Below are 21,700 nucleotides of genomic sequence, written 5' to 3'. Positions count from 1 at the left end.
GAGGACGGCTGTGCTTTCATCCATTCCCCTGATTTCCCACAGTATGAGGACAAAGAAAACACAGGAGCAGGATTTGATGAGGACGTCAGGTGCCCTGTAAAATGTAAGTGACCGGAGACTGTCAATTCCACCATGGAGGCCGAATGTAGAAGCCTAGAATAGTAGAGTTGGAAGGGACCTACAAGGCCATCGAGTCCAACCCCCTGCTCAATGCAGGAATCCACCCTAAAGCAGATGGTTGTCCAGCTGCCTCTTGAAGGCCTCTAGTGTGGGAGAGCCCACCACCTCCCTAGGTAACTGATTCCATTGTCGTACTGCTCTAACAGTCAGGAAGTTTCTCCTGATGTCCAGCCGGAATGTGGCTTCCTTTAGCTTGAGCCCGTTATTCCGTGTCCTGCACTCTGGGAGGATCGAGAAGAGATCCTGGCCCTCCTCTGCGTGACGACCTTTTAAGTATTTGAAGAGTGCTCTCATGTCTCCCCTCAGAAGACACCCATCTGTTTCCAGACTTCAACATCCCCTGTGGGTGCTTCTGCTATCTAATGGACCAAGATCAGTACCGGCTCCAGGATGAGGCCCCCTCCCTCAGTGTCTCTCCCTCGTCACCACCACCACCGTCCCCTGCTTCTCCTCCTTTCTCATTGTGGCTCCCACGTGCCTGCTTGACAGGCAGAGAGCCAGGGAGTCCTTTTCCCCACCGCCACGGTTGTCCGGGCTGGAGCAAGAGGCAGGCGAGCAGGCTGGTTGCCATGGAGAAGAAGAGGAGCAATCCCAGGGTGCTCTTGTCCATGGGGTCCCTCACCAGGTGCCCAAGTATGCTGACCCTGGACGCCGTCCCAGGTCAAGATGGCTGAACGCCCTGCTTCTGCACATTGGAGAGGAAATCTGCAAGAACCCTTTATTCCTCCCAGCCACCATTTCAAGGCAAATTTGGGCGGGGGGGAGGGAGAAAAATAGGCAGGGCTTGGTGTGATTCTTCCTTGCAGGATCCGCACCAGGGACTCGTGGTTATTCTGGGCGAATTAAAACATGCTTGACCGGAGCACGGACGGGCGATGCATTCAACTGTGCATGGCGTCAGTCCACACGATCCGAAACTGCCTCTCCCCCCCTCCTCCGGTCATATCTTCACACCACCTGCCTCTTTTCGGTCCCCCACCCACCCCGCCCCACCCTCTTTCAAGGGATGAGAAACCAGGCCGACCTAATTACTGCCACAGTTGCCATAGCAACCGGAAGAGGACTTTGTCAGCGTTTTCTTTTCCTTCCCTCCCTCCCTCCCTCCCGCTCTCTCTCTCCTAAAGAAACATCATCCCTGCCATCAGTGGAAGGAAAAGCCCAAGATTGGTTGATGAAGATGTGGTTAATTTTATTTTGCATGCATTGCAAAGTGTGTGTGGGGGGGGGGGACAGGGGGAGGAAAGCATTAATAACCACCAGCCCCCTCCCACAGCTCCGTGGTTCCGAAAACACGGCACAAGCAGCTGATGGGAGGGAGGGAGAAACAGCGGGTGAATCAGAGAAATTCTCGCTCAGCCTTCTCAAATTTGGTGGCATGTCTGAACCTGAACCCCCCTAGGGACGTGGGGGACGGGACAGGGCACGTAGCGCCCATCTTAAGTGACAGAGCAGATATTTTGCCTGAAGAAGATCCCAAGTTTAATTTCTAGCACCTCCCGTCAGAGGCCCTGCAAAGTCATAGAATCATAGAATAGCAGAGTTGGAAGGGGTCTACAAGGCCATCGAGTCCAACCCCCTGCTCAATGCAGGAATCCGCCCTAAAGCATCCCTGACAGATGGTTGTCCAGCTGCCTCTTGAAGGCCTCTAGTGTGGGAGGGACCACAACCTCCCTAGGTAACTGGTTCCATTGTCGTACTGCTCTAACAGTCAGGAAGTTTTTCCTGATGTCCAGCCGGAATCTGGCTTCCTTTAACTTGAGCCCGTTATTCCGTGTCCTGCACTCTGGGAGGATTGAGAAGAGATCCTGGCCGTCCTCTGTGTGACAACATTTTAAGGCTTTGAAGAGTGCTCTCATATCTCCCCTCCATCTTCTCTTCTCCAGGCTAAACATGCCCAGTTCTTTCCGTCTCTCTTCATAGGGCTGTTTCCAGACCCCTGATCATCCTGGTTGCCCTCCTCTGAACACGCTCCAGCTTGTCTGCATCCTTCTTGAATTGTGGAGCTCAGAACTGGATGCAATACTCTAGATGAGGCCTAACCAGGGCCGAATAGAGAGGAACCAGGACCTCACGTGATTTGGAAGCTATAGTTACTGCCAGTCAGAGTATAACAGACTGAGTCAGAATTGTAATTACACACCCAGAAGATGAGCCTCCTAGGTTCCGATTTCAATTAGACCTTTATTCAGAACCATGAGGACTAGGATTTTACTGGGGAAGTTCCTAGCTCAGCGGAACTTCCCCCCTAAAGATAACATGCAGACATTCAATCTCCGGCCTCTCCACTATGGGCAGAAAACCCTGGAGAATCGCTGCTGCGAGTCGGTGTCGACAGACCTGGTCTAGACGGACTCATGGATTTTCCTTCCTAGATTTCTAAGGTGCACTTCTGTTTTCCCAAACAAAACCCTATACTTTTCACGTGGATACCACAAATCTCTTTCCTGTATTTTATTCCAGTCCGGTAGCTGAGTAAGCACGCTGGGATTCCAGCAACAAAATCTTTTACTGGTGAATGAGGAGCTCCAGTATTAGGTAGAAGGTGGCTTGCTAGTGTTTTCCAAGTTCTAAAGAGTAGCGCTTGTGGGACCCTTGAGTTCGAATCCTTTCTATCTTGTACAGCCTCGGGTAATCGCTTCCCCTGTAGAGGAGCATCAAAACTGCCTCCCTCGCAGGGATGTTGTATGGAAAACTTACGGCAGCTTTATTATGTAAGCCAGGTAGAATGCTGGTGGCACAAGGAAGAAGGGGCATATTATTAGCCGTTATTCGTCATTAGAATGAGGATACCTTTCACAGGATCCGCTCAAGTCACTGGAGGAGAGTGCAAGGTTTTGAGTCTCACAGAGATGCAAGACACCTGATGAAGAGTTCAGTGAAACTCCGCTACACTTCTCCTTTGTCCAAAAACCAGCTGAAAATTTTATTCTTCTTCAGATGCTTTTAGGTAATTCATTGCTTAGCTGCCATCTTCTCCTCCCTGCCTTCCAAACTTTCATGTGCTTTTTAGTTCCTCCTTATCCTTTTACAATTGTCTCAATATTTTAATGTGGTTTCCATTACGTTTTATTCTGTGCAACTGGAGTGGAAATGGCATTTTATTTTCTGTTTTGCGAAGTGTCCCTAATGCCAACCGCTGTGTGGAAGAGGGGGGACTTACATAAATACAGCTAGGACTTGCTTCCATGGCCGAGTGGGGGACTCGAACCCGGGTCTCCCGACTCCCAACCCAACATTCTAACCTCTGCACCACATCGGTTCTCAAGGACGATTCAGTGCCATTAAGTCTGGATCGAAACCAATGTACATAAAATCTAGCAAAATTTAGTAAGACGGGGGTGGGGGCAAAAAAATTCCAGGTTCTAAATCAGAACGCAATTACACGTCAGTTTTCACACTGCTCTTAATTTCGCAATGCTTGATTAAAAAATAAAAATAAAACGCACGCATTAGGGGAAATTGTGTAGAAAAAGGCATACATTAGGGGAAAGTGTTTGTAAAAATGTGTACATTAGGGAAAACCGCACACAAATATGCAAAGAATTTTCATCTAGATGATATATATGTATGTGTGTGTGTGTGTGTGTGTGTGTGTGTGTGTGTGTATATATATATATATATATATATATATATATATTTGCACATTGATGCAGAAATGGGGCAGAAGAAGCTTACGTGAACATCATAAAAAGCAGGACGGATGGAATGGTTCATTCCTATCAGGCACAGAATTAGACGTGTCGAGTTTTTGAGGGAGAAAAGAGAAAAGAAAGAAAAAGAGCAAGTTTCTAGCCCTCAAGAGCCGTGGAGGTAAACTTGGTCATGTGGGGGAAATACCTGATATATAACTCTGAAGTGATGAGGGTGCAGCTTGCAAAGGCTTATTTATTTATTTATTTATTTATTAATTACATTTCTATACCGCCCAATAGCCGGAGCTCTCTGGGCGGTTCACAAAAAAGGCTGGATAAATGATAGAAAACAAGTCCCCAAATCAACAATTGGCATAGTTGTGTAGTTTGGAGAGTCCAGCTTTTGTTGTTGGGGTTTGGAATACGTGGGCGCAAAACCTTGATATATAGATTTTTAATTGCAGAGGCCCCCATTTCTCCATGCCATTCACTGATGGTGAAATGAGGGAGGCATTTTGGCAGACTTTTCATTTTTTAAAATGTTTTTTTGAGTGTGTGTGGGGGAACTTACCACCTGAGCTGAAGCACCTCACAAGAAACATCAGTTGGCAATCCACTTCCCCCCACCCCACCCCACCCCACCCCACCCCACAAGCCCTTGGGAGTGATTTGGCGTTGCTCTGACATTTTGGCTTCTGGGGCAAAGTGTTATGGGGGCAGTGCACCTGCCAGCCCCCAGGTATCATCAAAGAGATGGGGAGAGCAGAAAATAGATCTATAGATATCAGGAACGCTGGAAACTGAAACCCAAAACATCCAGAGACGGACATCGTTGTTCTGGGGTCAAATTGGAGATTGTGGAACGCGCCGGCCACTTGGTGAGAAATGGCGACGGTGGTGAACGTCAGCGGCTGAAAATCCTTACCATCTCATTCCGACTATTTGCCAAAAGCCTTTGCCCCACAACCCGGCGCGTGGCCAAAACACGAGCCCAAAGTTCTCACTGGTGGGATTTCAGTTCAGCCTTGCTAAGAAGAAACCCAGGAGGCTAGAAAGCGAAGCACCATCTTCACTGGGGCTCGAAGGACCGGTTTTGTATTTTGGTGCTCAGGCCACAACGCCTTCGATTTCGGTTCTGGAGCAAGTTACTTTTCCTTTAGCCTCACATGTCTGGCTTCTGCGAAATGAGTGTTCTGTGACTGGCCCTACCGACGATGGCAGCCATTTTATGAATGGGCAACACTCATAAAAGTGGCAGCCATTTTGCGAGAGCACCCTTGAAATCCCAAATGGGCCAAGGTTGGGGACCCCTGCAGGCTCCTCCATAGCTGAGCTCCCCATCTGACCATTTCTGGTGCCTGGCACGGAGCTGCCCTCACTCGCCACCTCCCCCTTCGGGAGCCCCCCGCCCACTGACCTGGGTGATGCTGTCGCGCATGGTGGGAGAGCGGCCGCGCCGCGTCGTGGTGGTGGCCATGGTGGTGGTGGTCTCCATGATGGTGGTGGACATGTCCGCCAGCAGGGTGGTGGCCGTGGTCTCCGTGGTCATGACGGACGGCACCTCGCCCACCAGCCGCAGGTTGCCCTCCACCTTGACGTTGGGGTCGCTCTCGGCTGCCAGGGACAGCACCTTGAGTCCATTGTAGTACAGCCCCGAGATCTGACCCTGGAAGGGGCGGCCTTGGTCCCGGCCTCCAATCTTGATGGCGGCCTGGCTGTTAAAAATCGTCAGCTGGCGACCTGGCAGGGGAGAGGGAGAGGGGGCAGGAGAGGGGAGCCACAGAGCGAAAAGGGGCGAGGGGGGCAAGCAGAAAGAGGTGGAGGGCATGAATAGCGAGGCTCAGCAGGGAGAACACCGAGGCGTCAAGCCAGGCAGGCTGGGCTCTCAGGGGCACCGGGAAGCACGGTCAGGCCAAGCCCAGCGTCCTCTCACCCGTCGGGCTTTCAACCCGCCTATCCTATCCATCCCAGGCTTTTCTCTTCTTTCCCTGTTGTTCTGCCCATCCCTGTAGTGCTGCACACTATCTCGACGGAGTGGCATTTGTGTCCTTGGCGTCCCAGTTCCGTTCTTCCTTCTTGCCTGTTTATCTGTCTATCCAGCCTCCCTGGCTATGTATCCTTTGCAGGCTATCCCTTGATAGCTATCCTGTGCAGCTGTCCCTTGATAGCTATCCTGTGCAGCCGTCCCTTGATGGTTATCCTTTACAAGCTATCCCCTTGCAATCTATCTATCCAACCTTCACTTTCTCCTATGTATCCATTCTTGCTATCGCTCTCCCTGGAGGAGACGGCTATCCCTTGATAGCTATCCTGTGCAGCCGTCCCTTGATGGTTATCCTTTACAAGCTATCCCCTTGCAATCTATCTATCCAACCTTCACTTTCTCCTATGTATCCATTCTTGCTATCGCTCTTCCTGGAGGAGACAGCTATCCCTTGATAGCTGTCCTGTGCAGCTGTCCCTTGACGGTTATCCTTTACAAGCTATCTCCTTGCAATCTATCTATCCAACCTTCACTTTCTCCCATGTATCCATTCTTGCTATCGCTCTTCCTGGAGGAGACGGCTATCCATAGCTACTAGCCCTGACAGTTGTGTGCTACCTCCAGTATTTGAGGCAGAGAGCCTGTGTGACCAGTTGCTGGGGAACATGGGCAGGAGGGTGCTATTGCACCCATGTCCTGGTCAACAGCTGTTTGGCCACTGTGAGAACAGAGTGCTGGACTAGATGGACCCTTGGTCTGATCCAGCATCAGGGCTCTTCTGATGTTCTCTCTCTCTCTCTCTCTCTCTCTCTCTCTCTCTCTCTCTCTCTCTCTCTCTCTCAGATGGGGAAAACCCACATCCACGGGACAGGGTATCCAGCACTGCAGTGGCAGGTGGACTGATGTTGTTCACGTGCTCACTGGAACCTGGTGGTTCAATGATTAACCCATGAAGTCCGAATCAATCGAATACAATCTAGACTCCCTTACATTCTTATCTAATCTATCTCCTCCGCCTTTATTACAGCTGGATAAAAGGAGCGGGGGATAAGAGACGGATATGAAAGCCAAGGTTTCCTTATCTCGTTTGTCTTCCTTGCTCCTCTCTCTTTCCCCATCTGTCTTCCTTGCCATCCGTCATGGGAACAGTTTCATTTTTCAGTCCCGTCCCCCGTCCCAACACTCACACAAAGATGCCCAACCATCCATAATAAACCTTCCCCCCCCCCCGGCCCCACACGTCTGGCAGCCCCTCGGCTCCGGGCTTTCTGCCACCAGCACCCCCTCGGGTTGTTCCTGGAGGTCCTCCATCTCCTCCCCATGTGCTTCTTCCCAACCAGAGGCCCCACTCCTGGGTTGGGCTTCATGCACCCTGCGCAGCACAAAGAGTGAGCGAGATTGGAGAGGGTCCACCGGTCACTCAACCCCCGGAGATCCTGATGGAAACTGGCCTTGTGTTTGTGGGGGGCTGGGAGGGGGCAGATGCACCATGACAAGGGACCCCTTGTTGCTCTCTCAGGGACGGACCCACACAGCAGAGCTGAGCAAGTAGTTTTCATCCCCTCCGGAGGGCGAGATCCTTGCGAGGACAGCCGAAGCTGGGCTGCGGGTCCTCAAAAGCTCTAGACTACAGCCTTCATTTTGGGGGCTTCTGTCCAGGCCATCCACCCAGGCTTCACTGGGATTCCTCTCTTCCAGGGAAAGGGAGTGCCCGTGAGCCTGGGGAACCCATACCGAACAAGGTAACAGAAGGTGCTGGTTGACTGAATGCCTGCTGGTTTGGGGGTGCAGCTGGTACAGGAGGGCTTGGGGAAAGGCTATTTGGCCCTACGAATGCATGTGTCAGCTTTCCCATCTTAGTTTCAGGTAATAGCCGGATTTGGGCCTCAATGGCGTATGGGTGTACCTGTTGTGGCATTGGAAGATGGGCTGGGGGGTAATTCCTACCTGGGAGATGAGCGGGGAAGGTCAAAGGAAAACCAGGGTGTATCTCAGATGTGTGAAGTTTGGGGAAAGTACTGGGTGGCCAAGCAAAGCCGGAACAGACACTGGCAGGGAGTCCTAAGGGAGAATCTGTAGTGGAACCTCTGCATGTTCGATCCCCGGCATCTCCAGGTAGGGCTGGAAAGAACCCTTCCTGAAACCCAAGAGAGCCGTTGCTGCCGGTCAGTGTCAACAACACTAGGCTAGGTGGGTGTGATTCGGTGTAAGGCAGCTTTTGATGTCCCTACGAGAAGGTTTGAGGCATTGCGCCAAGGCTATAGGAATTGGGGCGGGGGGAAGCGGAAGGGGGGCACTGATGCGTTTTGGAGAAAGGAGCTTGAGTTGCAAGACAGCTGTGGGACAGGGTGTGTGGAGCAAGGGGGGGTAGATGTAGGGTGACCCTATGGAAAAGAGGGCAGGGCTCCTGTAGCCTTAACAGTTGCATAGGGAAGGGAATTTCAGCAGGTGTCCTTTGTAGGCATGAGGCACCTGGTGAACTGCCCTCCGCATCACAACCGTTCAAGCTGCAGGAGCCCTGCCCTCGTGACCAGATACAAAAGACGGCAGGGCGCCTGCAGCTTGGACAGCTGTGATGCAGAGGGAATTTCACCAGGTGCCGCATGCCTATGAAATTCCCTTTCCTATGCGACTGTTCAAGCTGCAGGAGCCCTGTCCTCCTTTCCACAGGGTCACCCCAGGTAGGTGCAATGGGAGAAAATGCCTTTGGAGCATTTGTGGCTAGGGGCGTGAGGTCGAAAGGGGGGCGGGCGGGCAGAATGGGGTGAATCAGGGAGAAAGAGGCAGAGTTGACTCAGAAAGCCGTTCTGACTACACTCCCCCCGCCCGCACCCCGGACCCCCAAACGAGGGATAGCAGCCTGGGTGATGTGAATTGGCAGGTGGGATTGAGGAGGCCCAGCTGGCTACAGGACGGAGAACATGGAGATCTCCCCCCCCCCCCCGGGCCCCAAAGGGCCGCTCATTAGTGGATGCTCTTCCCAGATGCAAACCTCCCAAACCCACTCCCGGAGACCATCTCCCCCACCAGCCTCCATACCCGCCCGCCCCCTCGCTCACTCTTTGTTCAAACGGTTTGGTGGTGGCGTTTTTTGCTCCCTTTTTTTTTTTGCTCTGGGTTTTGTAAGTGTGTGCAGAAAAAAATCAAAATCAAAAAACGTTAAAGGGACCGTCTGTTGCAACCTAAAAAAGCGTCTCCAGATGGAGCCAACTGAACTTCCCTAATCTGTTATGGGGGGGGGGGAGGGGGGAGAGAATAATTAAAAGAAAAAAACCCAAAACAAAATCCTGACTTTAAAATAAACAGCTCTTTTTCTCCCCTCGAGAAGTTTGCAAGTGGATATTTTTTTAACCCCCTGAAGTCTCTTTTTGTTGCTGTTGCTGTTGCTCCCGTCAGTTTAGAAAACAAGATTATTTTTTATGTTTAAGATTGCGGTTTGTGCAAAGTTAAAGATCAGCCCCCAAATAAACAGGTTCCTGTCAGTATTCTGTACACGTCACCTGCAGTTTAGTGCCTTAATTAGTTTGGATTCACAAGAAGAACCTTTTTTTTCCTTCCCCTTCTCTCCTCCTCTGATTTAATGTTATAGTGTTTATTCCCCACCTGGCTTTCCGCTCTTCAGTGTAGCCACACGCGTGTGAAAAGGCACTACATGCCTGCACAGACACACGGATCCGGGCGAGCGCTGCTATGCCTCCTGCCCTGGACCTGCCCAAACTCCAGGGCACAGGTGAGCCCAGCAACACAAGCAGAGGCGCGACAAAGGTGTAAACGCTTGTGAGCAAAGCCGTGAATGCGTTTTGCTAAAAACCCTGCAGTCCAACGTGAAACAAAAGGTGTGTGTGTGTGTATGTGTGAGAAAGAGAAAGAGAGAGAGAGAGAGAGAGAATGAGAGACCAGGAGTAGTGCCAAATGAAACATCTGTGGAAGCCAAGACAGCTTAGCAACCTCCTGGGAGGCATAATTCAGTAGCAAATCCGCCTCAGTAGCCGATATCCCATGTGTGTGTGTGTCTCCCTCCCTCCCGTTTATCGCTCAGGCATGCCAGAGCACACAGAAACTAATCTCCACGTCCAGGGATCTTGCTGCTATGCCAGCCAGCCCTGCAGGGTTGAGCACTAAACCACAAGGAGATTGGATCCGGAGGCTACGAGGGGGTGCGTGCATTGCAGTGGCTGGGACTGTTCAGTTCAGAGGTCTACGCAGAATTCTTCATTGTGTGGAGAGAGCAGCTAGGGCGGCATTTTTTCTCATCCTACTAGATCAGCCTTCCTCAACCTGGGGCGCTCCAGATGTGTTGGACTGCATCTCCCAGAATGCCCCTGGCTGGAGTGCCCCAGGTTGAGGAAGGCTGTACTAGATGAACAAGGGAAGGATTCCTGCATTGAGCAGGGGGTTGGACTCGACGGCCTTGTAGGCCCCTTCCAACTCTACTATTCTACAATTCTAGAACCCAAAGGGGGTCATCCCATGCCGCCGATTGGTAAATTCAAGACAGCCAAAAGCAAGGACTTCTTCATGTAGCACACAGTTGAAATGCGAGAATTCCCTTCTGCAAGATGGGCTGCAATTTGGACGGCTTTCCATTCCTGGAGGAGAAGACTCTCCATGGCTACTAGCCTTGATGGCTATATGCTACCTTCAGCATCAGAGGCAGTCTAGCTATGCAGCTGGGGAACATGGGCACTCATGTCCTGCTTGTAGGTCTCCCATGGGCAGCTGGTCGGGCCACAGAATGCTGGATCAGCCTGATCCAACAGAACTCCGCTTAAGTTCTTATACATCGTGTCCTTCAGGGACTGCTCCTGTATGAGTCAAGGGAAATGCTGAACGGTAGAGGAAAAGTGTGTGTGTGTGTGTGTGTGCATGAGAGGGGGGGGGAAAGAGAGACTCGACTGCCTGGGGGTTGCTGGGAATTGTAGTCCAAAACCTCCAAAGGGTGGTTCCTTTGAAGGAAAGCTTCCCCACAGTTTGACTGTGTTTTCAAAGTCAAGGATTTTGGAAGGCCTGGAACAAGAGTGCCTCTGAACATGTACAGAGTGCCCTCATGCCACGCCAGCAGGGGCCCACTGGAGGAGCAAAGGCTTTTAGGTGAGCTACACTGCCAGCCTTGCCCTCTTCAGCAAGCGCTTTTGGAGAAGGGAGGAGAAAGCTTCCCCATGGCGGGTGTGTGTGTGTGTCAGCCAAAGTGACGTCCCCCCAGTGCTGAAAAGCAGGGAGTCCCCAGCCAGAAGGAGGAGGATGCCCAGGCCCAGGCCTGCCTTCTGGGCATTGGCAGGTTTACTGCTGCTATGCAGGCATGAGACGAGATCTGAAAACTGGCTTGAAAAATGGCCACTGCCCCATCTGCGGGCGCAGGAGACTGCAAACGGAAATAATTAAAGGGTATAAATAATAGCAGGAATTCCAACGAGACTTTGGGCTGTTACCAAAATCCCCCGCCCTCCAGATGTGTTGGGAATTGCAGGCCAGCACATCTGGAAGGTCCAATCTGACAAAGGCTGCCTTAATCCTAGTGAGGTGGCATTTCTCTCTCTCTCCCCCCCCCCCCCCGTAGAGGGGCACTTTGAATACCTGGCAGGATAGTTCTTTTTTGGGTGTTGGTGTTGGGAGGGATGGTTGAAGAAATTTCCTCACTTTGTGAGTGTTTGTTTAGTATCAAGGCTGAGATGATGATGATGATGATGATGGCAACGTGTTAGGCTGCTCATCCGAGTGCTCTCTGGCTTCAACTCTGGCTGATCTCAGGGTCCCTTTTCTCTGCCCTCTTCACCCAGCGATTGCCGGATCAAAGGGAAATTTGTGAGTCTGGTCCAGCTCCTGATGTTCTGAGCGGCCCTTCCAGCTCTACCCTTCCTCAAAACAAACCTGGCAAAGAAGAATCTGCAGTAATCGAAACATTGCAGCAGCTAAAGAGCACCCTTTGCATGTTAACAACTCGGCGTCAGCCAACCTTAGCGGGAAAGAACCCCTGGTGATGTTAGGTATTTTGTTTAGAAATCAGACCGGGGAGGAGAACACACACCACACCCTGGTTGCAATGCCACGTCCTCTTGGGTGGGGCAAAGGCAAGGAAGAAGACCCAGCTCCGCCGTCGGGATCGGTCCTGCTGCTTCCAACCCTCCCTCTGGCACAAGTAGGCTTTAATATCAGCTCGTGCAAAAGGGTCCCAGATTCAGCATCTCCCTTTTAAAAGAGATCAAGTTGCAGCTGACGGGAAAGAGACGTTTCTGCCCAAGACCCCAAGCAGATCAGATCATACTGGGCTAGATGGCCCGACGATCTGACATGGGTTAAATCTGCCTCCTGTGTTCCAGGGAAGAATCCTTGCTCGGTGGTGGAGCGCCAGCTCTGAATGGAGGAGGTCAGCGGTTCAGACCCCAGTTTTATAAAGCCGGTGATGGAGATAACCTCTCAAGAGACCCTGGAGAGAGTTCCCGGTTCAACCCCTCCATGTAGCAGATGAAAGGAAAAAGTCAAGGCTCTTCTCTGTCTGAAACCTGAGGAGATGTTGCCAGGCAATAGCAGCCCTGCTGGACACATAGAATAGTAGAGTTGGATGGGGCCCACAAGGCCATCAAGTCCAACCCCCTCCTCATTGCAGGAATCCACTGGAAAGCATCCCTGACAGAGGGTTGTCCAGCTGCCTCTTCAATGCCTCCAGTGTGGGAGAGCCCACAACCTCCCTCGGTATCTGGTTCCATTGTCGTACTGCTCTAACAGTCAGGAAGTTTTTCCTGATGTCCAGCCGGAATCTGACTTCCTGTATCTTCAGCCCGTTATTCCGTGTCCTGCACTCTGGGAGGATCGAGAAGAGATCCTGGCCCTCCTCTGTGTGACAACCTTTCAAGTATTTGAAGAGTGCTCTCATGTCTCCCCTCCATCTTCTCTTCTCCAGGCTAAACAGGCCCAGTTCTTTCAGTCTCTCTTCATAGGGCTTTATTTCCAGTCCCTTGATCATCCTGGTTGCCCTCCTCTGAACATGCTCCAGCTTGTCTGCATCCTTCTTGAATTGTGGAGCCCAGAACTGGACGCAATACTCTAGATGAGGCCTAACCAGGGCCGAATAGAGAGGAACCAGGACCTCACGTGATTTGGAAGCTATACTTCTATTAATGCAGCCCCAAATAGCATTTGCATGCTATTGTGGGCTGCATTACCATGCTCTAACCTGGTGCAAAGCAGCTTCCTAGAGAAGGCCCCATTGCTTACTGACATCACATGTACTTTGCATGCAGGCTCAATCTCTAGAGTCTCCATTTAAAAAGGAGCAGCTGATGTGGGGGGGAAGCTTCTCTGTCGGACACCTGCTGCCAGTCAGATCATGCAGTAGCGGCTTAATGGACGACTTGTCTGTGGGACGTCAAAATGCAGGTTCAGAGGGCAGAATTTAACCGCGACCCAGGACTGATTCTGCAAAACCAGTTTAGACATCGCTTCTCTTTCTTTCCAAAGATGGGCACTGCCCAACCCCCCACCCCCGCCAAGCCCCCAAATGCAGCAGAGCCCATGGGAGGCCTCCCTTCTCCTCCCCACAATTCGAAACGGCACCTTAATTTGAAAGGGGAACACGGTACAAGTTGGGTAATGTTGGAAGTGTAACCGGACTCCAAAGTGTGTTCACAGCCGGCACCACGAAACTGCCAGAAGACTGTGAAAGCCGAACGGTGGTTGAAAAGGGAGAGAACTGCTCAACACGGGGTTGTATGTGCGTGCGTGTGTGTGGGGGGGGAACTCAGGGTCGGAAAGCAGCCTGCAGCTCTACACAGAGCTCTTCTTCGAGCGGCAAGAATCTTGTGCTCTCGTTCAGAAAGCTGTGTGCAGCTTTGGAACTCGCTACCTAACCAGATCCCTATTTTTAAAGGCTGCGGCACCCCAGCCTAGTTTGGCCTGTGTGAGGGTGGTGCAGGTGTGTGAAAGAGAAAAAGAAAGAGAAAGAGAGAAAGAGAGAGAGAGAGAGATTGAGAATGTGCGGCTTTAATAACTTTCAACTGTTACTCACATGGATTTAGCCAGTGTTGCAACCCCCAGGGCTTTCCATCAAGGCAGTTCCCTGAGACCCCACAGTCCTCAAAGGGTGAAAGTAGGAAGGTTTCTCTCCCACCTTGACAGCCCCCCTGCCCCACACACCCTCCATCTCGGCCTCCACTGCTTTTTCCTCCTCCTTTCTTTCCTTTTTTCGTTTTGTTTTTGAACTCATTAAAAGCCTTTAGCTGCTTTTTTTGTTTTCGTTTTGAGGCTGCCTCCGTCTGTTTAAACCATCGAGTTAAAGACATTAAAAAGATACATTTAGATGCTTATCCCTCCCCTTTAGAAAAGCCACGCCAGCTATGATGGTTATTAAGACATTCTGGAATTTATCGGTTAAAAAAACTGTTTAGCACTCGGTTTGAGAGTTAAAAGCATGTTAAATGTTATTAGCTGGTTAAAGTTAAGATTTAAAACGAACTTTCCTCTTTCTTTGGTTTGGATTTCTTTTCTGACGCTCGTTCCTTTCCCCACGGAGTTTAAAAGCGTTAAAGGTGCAGCTCTCAGCCCAGAAACGGGTCTCGGACACACACACACACACGCAAACATGTTCCGGGACTGCAACAAGCAGAGACGGTTGCAAAGCTGGTGAAAGGCGGCACACCCCAAATCAGGGCACGTTACCCTAGCTGGGGAGACGATAAAATAAGACATCCTGTAAGCAGGAGGGACGTGGAAGCTACAGCTGAGCTGAACCTCCGTGTCTTCTCACTCCTTCTTGACTTGACCACTCTCTCCTTACTGGGGACGATGGGCCCCCGGGCGGTACTTGCAGGGTGAAAAGGATGAGGCTCGCACAAGCATTAGGTTGGAGGAGGAGGAGGAGGCGACATCAGGGTTAGTGAGTGAAATTTTACGAGGCCTGGAGACCGGACCTCTGGAGCCCCCGGCTGGAGCCGACAGCTTAGCAGGGAAGACAGGAGAGTGGCTTGAGGCCCCCAGAAGGTGCGCGCTGCTCATTTTCATACACAGATTCGTTTAAATTGTATGCGCATTTAAATGACCCACTAGCTCACGCTGGAATATATTACCTCCTTGTAGCCCTATCGATCTATCAAGGCAGGAAAGGCCCGGGGATGGCGAAGCTAGACATGATAGGCAGCAGTGCATTTGGAAGTGCAGGGGCTCACTGTGAGGGTCCCCAGAGCCACGCCTCCGAGGAGAGTCCCAAAATGCAGGCAGCTGGGATGATCCATACCAGCAAAGCAGTTCAGGCACTTTTATCTCCACCAGGAGGAGCAGGGGCTCTTTTTTTGGTAAACCGAATGGACCTGAATTGCCCATTCAAGCCCCCCCCCAAATCCTTTGCATGACAACGTGCAACAAAGTGCTGTTGCTGGGAAAATTCACCCCCCTCCCTGTCCCAAAGCTATTGTAAGGACTGCAGCTAAGAGGGAGCAGGGAATAGAATCATAGAATCATAGAACAGCAGAGTTGGAAGGGGCCTCCAAGGCCATCGAGTCCAACCCCTGCTCAATGCAGGAATCCACCCTAAAGCATCCCTGACAGATGCTTGTCCAGCTGCCTCTTGAAGGCCTCTAGTGTGGGAGAGCCCACCACCTCCCTAGGCAACTGGTTCTTTGTCGAAGGGGGGTGGCAGATGACGTCAGCGTCCCTGCTCGTAAAAAAGAGTCGGGGCTCTGTCCCTCCGAGCCCCTGCCTCCACAACGCCACCGACGGTGGGCATCAGAAGCACCACACCCATTTGCCAAAGCTGCCCAGAGTGTGCGGAAGGACCCTCAGGGCCTTTTCTTTCCCACACACGAGTGGGAGCATGTGGATTTGGGAGTGTTCGGGGAGGGAGCGGGCAGACACCCTAGATTTCAGTTGGAGAGGAGTGTCGGCCGTTGCGTTTGGTTTTGGTATCAACGTGGGACCCTGTGTTGCTTCTCACGTGCAAGGGAAGCCTCTGCTCTGTGATGACGGGAGGACGGAGGAAGGATGCCCAGCTTAAGACTCGAGGCGGGGCTAGACGCTGGAAGAGACGGCCCTGCCGTTCTGTGCCGTTCTCTCTTCTCTTCCTGCCCATGTCTGGTCTAGCATCACGCAATGTGATGACATCAAGAGGTGCACTTCCCCCCCCCCCCCAACCCGGCAGCCGCCCCTCTGCAGACAGCCAAAGCTACAAAGTGGGGAAATGAAGAGCCCAGTGTTGTCACATTTTGTCCACAGTATCCTTCATGTGGAAAAGGCGAGGGAGAGAAGGAGAGAGAGAGATGCAGAGATGAAGCAGCGAGGGCTTTGCGTTTTGTGTGCTGTCTAGAGCAGGGTGGGCAACTCACGGCCCCTGCCGTCCCCCCATTGCCGAATTTTGGTAGCGGCAAACTTTTTTTTTAAAAAAAAGAAAAACATGTCACCTGTAGCTCAACTAAACACTGCAAGGGTCAAATGTAGCTGCTTTACAAGCTAAATATCAGTGTTTCAACGCTCTGCAGCACTGCAAACAAGCTAAATTTGACCCTGTGCGGTCTGTTTATGGATTTTAAAAAGTGTGTGTGTATGTGTGTAACCCGTGGGGCATGCCTGGTGGATGAAAAAGGTTGCCGGATCTCCCACACCCCTGGTCTAGATTTTCACCCCAAGCAGGGCTCCAATCAAGACACCTGCTTTGCTTGTGAGGGTTCTGTTCTCGAACACACGGTGCAATCCTAAAACAGAGTGTGGCTCTGAGTACGTGCAGAGTGCTGTTGCATGACACTTGTCGTGACACATTCGGGATGCGAGGGGAAGGGTTCCCGAGCATTCTCTTAGCAGCAAGGCCTGGGTGGGGGAGGAGGATGCCTGAGACAAAATACCTGACCCAGTGGCAATGCAAGGACCAGGCAATGAGTCCTGTGGGGTTGCCGCTCAGGGGCCACTGCTGTGATCCTGCTCACGACATCTGCCAAACCATCTCCTCCACTCAGCTCTGTGACTTGCCTCCCCTGCTCCCCGGCTAATTTGCACAGGCTGCAGCATGCCCACCAGCATTACGCAGCAGGCGCGCAAGGGCAGTGGTGCGCTTTCCTTTCTGCCGGACCCGAGCGAGCTGCAGGGGAGCCACACGCATTCGAAAGTCCTGCCTGGCAAGGACCCCTTTCCAGACGCAGCAACACATAGCAAGGCAGGGGCAAGCGGGCAGGGCACGATCCCTCTTGAATCAGCGCCAATCAACCCTTCTCTGCTTCTGAGAAGTCCAGCCCCATCTTCCGTCACCAGCCTTGAACAGTCACCGTGCATGAAACGTTCCTCCAGGGAAAGAGGGACGGGGAAAGGGTCAAGGGACGAGAGGAGTGGGGGGGAAGAGGACTGCACCTTTAAACCCTTTTTTAAATTTTTTACTTGCTTGTTAATTAACCGGAATTAATTATTGTTAATTACCTTTGTCGAGTAGCCACTCATCTACTACTCGACCGAGCCGATACGGTATTCTCTGTCTAGCAATCGCCAGTCGCTCATTATCAGTGTTCCCTTCAAAGAGTTTAGAGAGAGATTTGCAGATGGTTAAAAGAAAAAGAAAAAAAAATAGAGAGAGAGACATATACGCCATCTGGAAGGTCAAAGTTCAGAGGTTAGCATGTTTAGAGGTCAAACTAAGCTCAGGCAAATAGCAGTTTAAGCGCTGGATCGAAATTAGCTATTAGCTTTCCATTAGTTTTTTGGGGGGTTATTTGGGGGGGGGAGGGGAAGGGGGGGTCAGTTTGGGGTTTGGTTTGGGGTTTAGCGGTTTTAGCCAGCAACGGACAAAGCACTAGTTATACGGTTTAGTCAGGTTTAAGTGTTAGGATGAGTAAATGGAGGTTAGAAGGATTTATGCTGCATTGGGGAGGTGGAAAATCCCCTCCAATGCATTTTTTTTTAAAAAAATTAAATTCACTTTATTAGCAGACTTTAATCCCTAGTCACAAAATGGTGGAAAAAGCAACATCACACTGTCAAACTCTCTGCGAAAGCTTCCTTTCCAAAACTCTCAGTTGTCCTTGGGTTTGTCTGGGATGCCCCAACTTGTTCCGCCAACCCTTTCCCTTCCAACGTTCCCCCCCTCCCCTCCGTCGACCATCAAAAAAAGCACCCCACAAATTTGTCCTGCATTTGTATCTGAAAACAGGCAAAGAGGTTTAGTGATCTGCCGTGCAAACAACGCAGAGAAACAGGGATGAAATGGGCAAACACCAGCCACCATCTTTTGGGAGGTGATGAACAGTGGCTGATAACCAGTCCTGCCAAATTTCGTTCTGGGACTTCAGAATTCAGCTGAAGTGCTGGGATGGCCCTTGCAGCCATCTTTTGAATCCTCGCATTTCATTGGGATTTTAAAAATTTAAACAAAGGGCTGGAATCACACACAACGTGCCAGCTTTTCCCGCACCTCTAGTTCAAATGAGACCAACCACCGCCAGGCAAAAAGGAATTCCTTTTTCAAAACGCCCCTCCCGTTCGCTGTCTTTCCTGCATGAATGATGCCCGTCCGTCACCTGCTCCAGACTCAAGAACGGCGTCTGTTCTCAGCCTCGCTCTCTGCCCACGTTACGCCTTTCAGCCCATCAAATCTGCTTACCTGTCACAGCACAGGGTTCTGGGAGCTAGGCAGGGCTTCCGGCAAAGCATTCAACACCCATCATGGCGATGGGTTTGGGGAGGGGACGGGCAGCTGGATCCCTGCTGAGGCAGGCGTTGAACGAGGTGGATACCCCCGATTTTGGCTCAGCATTGGGGGAAGACATGGAAGTTAAACTGACTTCCAAACTGAGCCACGTATGTCGTGTAGACGTGCCTTCAAAGGCAGCCCAGAGAAGCACGGTTGGCCTGTGTGGGCAGTAGCCGAGGGACCACATCGTAGCAGGGGCCCACTCCTCTTCGCCATTGCAATGTGCTGTTCACTCGCTTCTTGCTCTGGCCCAGACAATGGAGGTAGTGAGGAGGAGGAGGAGGAGGAGACGCCCCCCCCCGGCCTCCTTGCTCCCTGCCCGTCAAGCAAGCAAGGGGAAGGCACGAGGAGGAAGAGAAGGAGAAGAGCACCGGCACTGCCGAGAAGCCTTCTTATTCGGGGGCGGCCCTGGACAAAGCACCCTTGAATGCCAAGAGTATCAACCATTCTATCAACGAAGGGACAACAAGGTCCCAGGCCGGATGACGGCGTTCGAGGGAGAGGCAATTCCTCCCTCTCAGCCTAACTTACTTCGAAGGGTCATCGCAAGAAGAAATCAGGGAGGCCTTCAGGTCTGAGCTGCTCTGAACATAGAGTTAAGATCGCAAATAAAGGGCCGAAAGGACAGATTGTTTTGGAAGAACCGGACGTTTGTAGCTTGCTCCGACATTTATTCTGTGCGACGGGAACGTTTTAGAACCTGAAAAGTGCACGGAGGTGAGGCTGGTGCCTGCCACTGAGATCTCCAGCGGCTCCAGAAGCATAGCTGAGATGTTTGGAAGGTTCCTGGCTGGGTTGCGGCCCTTGGCCAAAGTTGAGGAAGCTCTGTCTCCATGTCTTGTAGCCCCAATGAAAACCAGAGTGGTTCCGGGGACTTCGAAGCAGATCTTCAGTTGAGCCTGGGCATGGAAATCTCTTCTTGAGTTCTTGGGGAGCGTTGGGTGCAATGGAAAAGCGGGGAAAGCCTGAGCATGCGCAGAGTGACTTCCCCTCTGTCCCGCGTAACTCCCGGATGGTCAGGGAGTGCATGCATGTTGTGTGTGCATGTGTGTGCCAGGGAGGCCCTTCTTTAAACCAAGCACTTTCAAAACAGGCCTCTGATCAACTGTGGTGGATGTGCAGGGAAAAGCAGCCATTGCAAGAGGAGAGGGGGGCCTCACCCAACGCTGGGTGGGAAATTGATTAGAATCGTAGAATAGCAGAGCTGGAAGGGGCCTACAAGGCCATCGAGTCCAACCCCCTGCTCAGTGCAGGAATATCCACCCTACAGCATCCCTATTAGCCACTGGCTAGCATGGCCGCAGGCTGCGGGATTGCACAGGTTTCTGGTTCAAACTGGGGTGGCGTTCTGGACGAAAGCCCAAAGCGAAATGAAAGGGGCAGGGGTAAAAAGCTCATTTTAAAAAATTAATTTCTGTATCGTTACATTTATATCCCTTTCTCTCTTCTTCTTCCAAGGAATCCATGGGTCCTCTTCCTCCTCCCCATTTTACCCTCACAACCCTGTGAGGTAGGATAGGCTGAGAGTCAGTCAGTCAGCCACCCAGTGAGTTTCCATGGCTGAATGAGGACTAGAACCCAGGTCTCTTGGGTCCCAATCCGACACTCTAACCATTATATCCCACAGGCTCTCCCTTAACTTCACACTAAGTTCCCTCCCCTCCCTCTGAAACAATTCTGGGGTCAAATGGAACCCTAAAACGGTCACCTCCAATTTGCCACTTGTGAACGTGGTGGTGAATCAGGGGCGTCCATTTCGGCCACCCCAGTGCTCAGGACTTTGGGAGGGGTGGGGGAAGGGGCGTTTATGACCAAAGGCAGGAGATTCTTCCCCCGGCTATGACTTAACTCATTTTGATTTCTCTCTCTCTGAGAAAACAGCCACCGAATCTCCCATGGACCATTTCGGAATGGGAGTTTTTGGAATTTCTACGTGTCGAAGGCGAGCCGGGGGTGGGGGTGGGGAGTCTCAAGGAGGCTGGGAGGACTTGTGAGGGGAGGGGCAGTCTAGCTCAGGGACTGTCACCCTCGGGGCCCCCCCTCCACTGGGGCAATGTCCCCCTCCCCATCTTTACTCCTTGTTGCAATCTGCAATTCAGCCCCTAATTAGAGGCGGTCAGGGACTATTCATGCTCTCATTAGCTTCTGTATTAACGAGGTGATTAACATCTTTTAATTAAAAATACGCCATCCTCAGAAAGTGACCTGAGTCTCTAATCAGGATGCGGCTTGGGAAGGTCGGCTGCTGTCCAACGGTTGCTTTCTCGGCTGGACTGTTTCCGGCCCGAAGCTCCTCAGTACCTTAAAATATCAAATTATTTGGTATGCAATGATTAAGCAAGTTTTCAAGATGGCGGATGAAAAGCCGGAGGCCAGCTTGTTCAAGAGGATCAGTAAGGGCAGCAAGCTAGGGGAGTTGGTGGAGAGGAACATCCGAATTGGATTGAATCCTCCTGTAGAGTTGCTATCTAAACAGAAAAGTCACATTTCCGCCATGCATTTCTGCCAGATTGAAACTGATCTAAAATGGACTGAATTGGTACAACCAAACCTCATGAACTAGAACTGTTCCATGTGAGGGGAATGGCTTGTCGCTACTCAAAAGTAAGGGAATTGCACTCTACACATGCCCAGAGGCCCAGCACTGAAAACAGCTTATATTAAGGCCTACAAAAGCTGCACCTCTGTGTGTGTGCGTGGGTGGGTGGGTGCTGCTGAAAGAATTTAGCAATAATATCATGACCTATCAACGTATCGACATTCAGGTTTTTAACCCAAATGGCATCCTCCTCACAAATATATATATATATATATTAAAAAGGCCTCAGGGCTGGCAGAAATGTTTGATTTTGAAGCGCTGGGCTTCGTGGGATTTTTCTCCCCCAGAAGCGACGCGCCTGTGTGGCGTTTCGTCAAGAGGGACGATTAGCTTCATTTGAAAAGAGTCTCAAAACACCACCTGGATTTAGATAACAGTCATATTTATGTTAATTGGTTAATTAGCCAATCAATCGTTTAAGGGCAAAGCAGTTAATCGACTGCGAGCCCTTAAAAGCCATCGCCGGCCTCTTACCGTGCACGCTGTGCATGACGTGACGGCAGAGTAGATGTGGGATGCTTTTAGGCTGGGGGGAGGCAGGCAGGCAGGCAGGCAGGCAGGTGCCGGAAACACACATGGATGTTCTGGTGAGGCCTTGGAGTGAGTAAGAGGAGGAGAAACACACACACAGGGGCTGGGTTGGAGATGCT

At 51.4% G+C, this 21,700-nt stretch overlaps 1 protein-coding gene across 2 annotated transcripts in view; it reads right to left on the bottom strand.

Annotated features, from left to right (window-relative positions):
• The window catches only part of NRXN2 (neurexin 2), a 250,888-nt gene that overhangs the window by 20,892 nt on the left and 208,296 nt on the right, over positions 1 to 21,700 (bottom strand). For both annotated transcript variants that reach the window (XM_063146186.1, XM_063146185.1), the window contains exons 16-17: positions 17,185 to 17,274; positions 5,230 to 5,552 (exon numbers count right to left, since the gene is read on the bottom strand). In XM_063146186.1, the coding sequence (XP_063002256.1) occupies positions 5,230 to 5,552; positions 17,185 to 17,274 (413 nt within the window). The remainder of the gene's footprint in view (positions 1 to 5,229; positions 5,553 to 17,184; positions 17,275 to 21,700) is intronic.

This window comes from Elgaria multicarinata, chromosome 21 (assembly GCF_023053635.1).
Source record: "Elgaria multicarinata webbii isolate HBS135686 ecotype San Diego chromosome 21, rElgMul1.1.pri, whole genome shotgun sequence".
In the NCBI taxonomy this organism is placed as follows: Eukaryota; Metazoa; Chordata; class Lepidosauria; order Squamata; family Anguidae; genus Elgaria; species Elgaria multicarinata.
This window is presented reverse-complemented; position numbering and strand designations above follow the sequence as displayed.